We start from the raw sequence: 6,755 nt of genomic DNA, 5'->3' as shown, positions 1-6,755 counted from the left end.
GGTTGTTGTAATGAGGAAGATGGGGGATCCAGAAAATTTTGCGTTGCATCTCATCGGTAAGCTTTTCATTCGCCTTGAATAATTATGTTGTTGGCAGCCTAAAACCAACTCGAGGAATTCACCAGTAGGGGTGGGCGTTTATTCTTGGGTATCGGGTACCCGAACCGACTCGATCGGGTCGGGTAATTTCTAAAATTTTTGGATCCGAACCCGACAATTCAGTTATCGGGTTGGTGTCCGGTACCATATTTATTACTCGATCGGGTTCGGGTAACCGACACAATAGAAGCCCAATACTAATGTGTCTAATATATTGTACACCAACCCAAACACAAATATGATGTTTCCCATTTAACGGCTGGAAATATTAATTTCTCACCCAAATCTCATCTTCTTCACTTGTTTTGAAATTTCTCGGTTCTGGACTTTGCATCTATTATTCTATCTCATGACATGTCATCTAATCTCATCTTCCTCCTGGCTGTGAAATTTCTGGGCTCTGGAATCTATACTTATTTCTCCATCTCTCACCGCCGCTCCCCTCGTTCTCGCATTCTTCCTCAGGCAAGTCGATTTGGCTATGTGAAAAACTGAAGTAGCTTAAGATGTGTCTATTCGGCTATGTGCAGTGTGCTATATGGGTTCAATCTATTCCTCCACGCTCATTAACAACAATCGATGCAATTGATGAGTGGAATTTCTTTTAAATTGCTCGAATCAAGTCTTAACAAAATTTGTACTTTTCAAGCCATTTTTATTCAATGGAGGCCCAATCTTTTATGGATGTTTTTTTTATGCATTAAATTTCGGATACCCGAAAATCGGGTAGTTGATTTTTCAGGTCGGGTTCGGGTAGTAAAAAATGCTACCTGATGTGTCGGGTACCCGACCCGAGCTATCCGACCCGACGCCCACCCCTATTCACCAGGGTGACCCACTCTCACCTTATTTCAATTCCAATTTCATTTATTTTCATCATGTAATACTTTTCGAGCAAATATAAGTTATGGTTGACCATTTATTTTCATTGTGTAACAAGTAGATTTTCATGTGCCATATAGTAGTAGGATAAATGATACATGCCATCTACCACCATCATCATAATTGTCCCTAAAACCCCGTTAAAGTATGTGTTGTATGAGCAGACTTTTGACCGCCTAGGAAAAAGGAAACAGCAGCAGCTCAAGAAAAATCTCACACAAAATACACCAAGTGAGTGTGAAAAGGACAATCTTAATTATATATAAATTAAAAAAATGGCCAGTCTTCCAAGAAAAAGCAGGTCACATTACCCGATATTTTTGACTTTTTAATTTAATTTTTCATTTCCCTCTCGAGATTTGCATTCATTGTCAGTAAATGGTTGTTGCGAAATTAATGGCCAAAATCAACACACTTTTTTTTCCCACTCCACATTTTTGCACCTATATTTACAGTGGTAGCCACTTTTTGCCTGGCCATTCACTCTCTCCTTTTCTCGAGAGTTGTTGGTTGCAGTAGAGGGTCTATTTCACGTTGCTTCGTCAAGGATTCTATCGACGATTTCACAAATCTTTTCTTTGTCTTGTACGATTGTGGAAAATAATAGTAACCATAGATTTCTAATCTCTTTTCTACACTTTTCGGATTGGTTCTATTCTAATCCCCTTTTTCTACACCAAGTTTGTTGTCTTTTTTACTCCTATAAATAGGTGTATCTGATGCGTTCTGTACTCCCTTTTTCTGGGGTTCTCTTTTCGGACTGTTGAGAAGAAGAGTAAGGGTTGCTTAGTGAGACGAGGGGGACTGGAGCCTAGAGATTTTATGTCGGCAAGTTCTGATCTGGCTGCTGCTTTTGGGGCTGCGTCGAAGCTCTGTTTCTCGTCAGTTCCTTCTTTATCTGCTCCCTGGAGCACCCTCTCTTTCTTCCCTACGGTTTCGATGCGTTTCAGGCCCAAAAGGTGAAAGCTTGCTTTTTTGGGTTTTCGGTTCATGTTTGTGTATTTCGGGGCTGGTTTTTGTGTTGATTTTTCTGGGTTTTTGTTAATATTTTTTTTCTGGGTTTTTCATGTTTGTGTTGCAGGACTTGTTCTGGAGTAGAGTGTTTTGGAGGTTACCACATAAATCGGTTATTTAATCTTTCTTGTTTTCCAGAGGTTCTGTTATCTAAAACTTCGTCACCTTAGAGCCCATTTTTTTTAACTTGCGACCTTCGATTTTTTTGGCCTATTGTTGTTTTGTTTTGATTTGCTTTAGAAAGACACCATTTTTGAGGGTTTTTTTTTGGTTAAGGGATTATTGAGTGGGGATAAAAAAAATGTCAGATCCTCGGAAAACTTTTCTTTCGGAACAAGAAACCGCGACTAGAAAGTTTAGGTACAAATCAGACCCCATCCCACTGGCGAGGATTGTTCGAATTGTTTGTAGCGACCCGGATGCTACTGATTCATCTGATGATGAGGGAGTCTGTGAAAGGAAAACCAAGACGCTCATCCGGGAAGTTCGATTCCCTGTTGAGGACTGCAATCGAGCTCCTAAAGTTGCTGAATCGGAAGGTTCAGTTCAGGAGAGCAACACTGGAGAGAAACATCCCAAAAGGAAACGAGTACACCCCGTAACCGGCATCAGGCCTAGCCCTGTTATTGGAAAATACAGAGGCGTTCGCCAGCGTAAATGGGGGAAATGGGCTGCAGAAATCCGTGATCCGATCAAGCATAAGAGGGTCTGGTTGGGTACTTACAATACTGCGGAGGAGGCATCGAGAGCTTATGAAAGTAAACGAATTGAATTCGAGGCTTTGGCTATTAGCACTGAGGTTTCTGCGGGTAACAAAACTGTTCTTTCTGTTGTTTCCGAGCAAGATGAGAACAGGAAGCAAGAATCTGATATGGCTTGTGTATCAGAGGACTCTAACTCGAGCTTAGTATCGCTCAGCTCCCACACATCTCCATCTTCGGTGTTTGAAATGGAGCTTGCTTCGGGTTTCGGAATGGAATACAAAGATGAGAATGAGATTGCTAATGTTTTTGAGGATAAAATGGTGGCCGAGCCTTGTGATCTTGGACTAGTAGACGAGGAATTGATGGCGATGGCACAAATCGGCGTGGAGATGGGCATGGATTTCGAACTCGATTCCGTCTTGGAGTGCAACGACTTTATGGCGCCGTTGGATGGATTCGTGGGCGAATTTGATGATCTTCAAACTTGTGGATTCCAGGACGAGGATCGATCCATCGAGTTACCGGATTTCGACTTTGATTTCGACTTTGAGGCTTGTAGTGAAGCGCTTGAATGGATGGATGAGCAGCCGCCGAGCGGGATGAACCGAGCACCATCGGCGATGAATGGTGTGGCCCTCAACATTGCGTGCCCTTGAGTTTTGCAGCTGTTAGATATATATATATATATATTTATTATTTATATTAAATTATTATTGTTAGAATTAGCACGGTATGTTGTTAATTTGAAGGGAGTGTTCTTTGAAGAATAAGAGAATTTGCATTCTCGAGGGATTTTTTGTTTGGAGCAACGAGTTTTTGCTTGTGGAGAGAATTTTTGCGTGGGGAATGAGATATTTGGTCAAGAGTTCGAAGAAGCCTTTTGGGTTTTCCTATGCTATCAAAGCAGTCCAAAGGGGGGCTTCATTCTTCTATATTTAGTCGCAATTTTGGGACCCTCTCTTTTTTATTTATTTATTAATGTAAGACATTGTCAACTTTTAATTGGTGTCTTTGAAATTTTTTAGTTTTGCGATGTATGCTTTGAATTGTATTTTTGCCGATACAAACGATTGGAATATGATAGATCTAGCTATTGTACTTTTCAAGTTCTATTCACGAGAGCGAAATCATCGGCCCCATTCGATGTCAATTCGTTAAATGGAATGAGGTGTTAATACATAGCAAAGGATGGATCATCAAGTATAGTCGAAGATTTCGTCTCCGATTTCGTCTCCTTTCGATCCATGTGTTATATATATATATATATTGTGGGATTTTATCGTGTGATTTTATATAGTGGGGACTGAAAATCACATATTTCTAATGGTTTTGATTCCATGACTTGTCCACCATTTAACTCTTGTTTTCTTGCTACCATATTCTATGCAATAGACAAGTGTTCGCCTTATTTTATGTGCTGCGTGCGAGTAAAAGTTCCGTTGACCATTGTCTCTAGCCAGTGGTATCTACTATTTAATAATAATTATAAGCTTTTATATCTTCTCACAAAGCATGAGTGAGTGAGTGAGGGCTAATCATGCCCAATCGGTCCAAAACCATAAATATTAATTGTATAATAAGTTAACATTATTTAAATAAGCTAATTTTATTTACAAGTTAAAATTATTTAAATACAGTATAATATAAATAACCTCAATTTATTTAAATAGTATATATACGAGGCAAATAAAGATTTCATATGTCTCTGTCTTTTTGGGGGTGCGTGGAAGGGGCTAGTATTAGTACGTGGATTTTTTTAATTGAATCTCCTTTATTGGTTAATAATATAGTAAATAATGATAAAAATGTTTGTTTGTCGCAAAAAAAGGAGAGGATGTCTTGGATTCAAAGATATGATGTTATCTTCGCTAAGGAGGCTCTTTCTAGTCCTTGCTAGCTGTATCCCAAATTCCTCCTTGCCCTTTGTCCCACCAAAAAAAGATAATAATGTTCATTATTACGACAATTTGGAAGTTGTCAACTTTGGAATGCTGTTTTTATTTTTCCAACCCGAAAAACTAAGGTTGAGTTCGAATCATCCTTGAGAATTGTCCAAAGATTTATCCAACATTTACATTTATTTACTTTTACGTGGGTCTATAGTTGTTTTCAGCCCTTGTGTAAAAATGAATACGGACCATCATCGGCTTACATCTCATTAATTTACGCGATCGGTTTAAAATGACTTAAAAAAGTCACTTGAATAATATTTCATTATATTACTTTCGAGGGTGGAAAGTTGATGTTACCATTTCATTGATTCAACTACCGATAACAACTCATGCTTGTTTGTGTGTCTCTTGTTGTTGTCCATGTGAAATGTGCTCGATCAAAACCACATTGTTGTGACGAATAATTCGAATTTTATTATAAATAATGATTTAGTGTTTTACTTTACAATATACGAATGCGCAAAGCTTCAACGTCAGAGGCGTGAAATGAGGGGCCTTGTTCTTCCAATCGAAGGCATTTGTCCATGATTGTCGTGGTGCATACAGTAACTGCAAATATAATCTTATCAGAAAGTTTTCTGTAAAATAGACTATAACCAGTGTTTAAAAATATGTGAAAAAGTATGGTTCAAGGGCGTTCACATTGATAAAAACCGCCACTTTTTTTAGTCTCATTCCGTCACATAAAAAAAAAAAAACCTCATTCAATTATTTATTATAATAAAAATTTCAATCAATTCTTTTAAGGACCCCACACTTTAATTATGGCCCCGTTTAATATCGAAAGCCAGAGTGTCGGACCAGAAAAAACACTTTTTTTTTTCAAAAAAAGTGTTTTTTTAGTTTATAAAGTGTTTGAATGGTTATTTAAATGCTTAAAAAAATAATTTTTAAAGTCAAATTCAGATCTTTTTCAAAAGCACAAAATTAGAGCTTAAAAAAACACTTTTTTTTTAAAAAAAAAAATCTATGAAATTCAAACGGACTCTATTTCCCAAAATTATTTGTATATTTCATATAGATTACAACCAATATTAACAAATAAATTGTTAAGGAATGAAACTTAGACTTAACTCAACCCCAAAAGCTAGCTCAAGGGGAGAGAGTTGCCCTTGTCTATATAAAGAACTCTCAAGATATTTACTTAACTGATGTGAGACACAAATTAACACACCCCTCTCACGCCCAGGAATGAAACGACTGGAGCGTGAAGACATTAACGGGTGGTCAAACTATGCGACGTGTGGCCCAACTATGAGCAATATGACACATAACGGTGGAACCTAGGCCAGGGTCGAAACCCGGTGTCTGATACCATGTTAAGAAATTAGACTTGGACCTAACTCAACCCGAAAGCTAGCTCAAGAGGGGAGGTTTGTCCAAGTCTATATATTAAACTCCCATGTTATATATCCAAACGATGTGAGACACAATTAACATACCAACACAATTCTTTCATGCCCAGGAATGAATCGACTAAAGCAATGAGACATTAATAGGTGGTTCAACTATGGAACGGGTAGTCCAATTATGGGCGGTCCAAGCCTATATATTAAACTCTCAGGTTTTGTCTATATATTGAACTCTCATACTATATACCCAACATGAAGAAAAACTAATGCACCAACACACCTCTCTCACGCCTAGGATTGAAACGAATGGAGCGTTGACACATTAATTGGTGGCCCATCTATGGGACGAGTGGCCCAATTATAGGTGGTCCAACACATAACGGTGCAACCTGGACTAGGGTCAGAACCTATGCTCTGATGCCATGTTAATAATGGAATTGTATCTAATTTTGGAACACGTTCTCGGATCTATCAGATCTGATACCCATGGCAGCGGAAGTTTAAAAAATTTTATTTTTAGATCTGGAACGATTCCAGATCATGGGTACCAAATCCGTACGATTAAAATAATTGTTTAAAATAAAACAAAGTAAATTTTACCTCTCAAGCCTTGACTTGAGGTTATGGACTCCAACAGATAAATCTGCTCTTCTTGTATATTGCAGGAACCGATGCCTCGATCAACTCCGGAATCAAGTCCACGAACAGAAATCTAAACCCTCTGATAGACTGCACTAGAAAGTCTATCAGAA

At 38.3% G+C, this 6,755-nt stretch overlaps 1 protein-coding gene across 1 annotated transcript; it reads left to right on the top strand.

Moving 5' to 3' along the window:
• Window positions 1-800: 800 nt before the first annotated feature.
• On the top strand, window positions 801-3,847 carry LOC140872462 (uncharacterized). Its single transcript, XM_073275308.1, has 2 exons — window positions 801-1,940; window positions 2,063-3,847. The coding sequence occupies exon 2, from the start codon at window positions 2,297-2,299 to the stop codon at window positions 3,353-3,355; it is 1,059 nt and encodes a 352-aa protein (XP_073131409.1). The 5' UTR covers window positions 801-1,940; window positions 2,063-2,296; the 3' UTR covers window positions 3,356-3,847.
• Window positions 3,848-6,755: the final 2,908 nt, after the last annotated feature.

Source organism: Henckelia pumila, unplaced genomic scaffold, assembly GCF_033568475.1.
Source record: "Henckelia pumila isolate YLH828 unplaced genomic scaffold, ASM3356847v2 CTG_466, whole genome shotgun sequence".
NCBI classification, from domain to species: domain Eukaryota; kingdom Viridiplantae; phylum Streptophyta; class Magnoliopsida; order Lamiales; family Gesneriaceae; genus Henckelia; species Henckelia pumila.
This window is presented reverse-complemented; position numbering and strand designations above follow the sequence as displayed.

What these genes read in the sequence shown, in the direction of transcription:
- LOC140872462 (XM_073275308.1), top strand. Translation starts at nt 2,297, where the DNA reads ATGTCAGATCCTCGGAAAACTTTTCTTTCGGAACAAGAAACCGCGACT.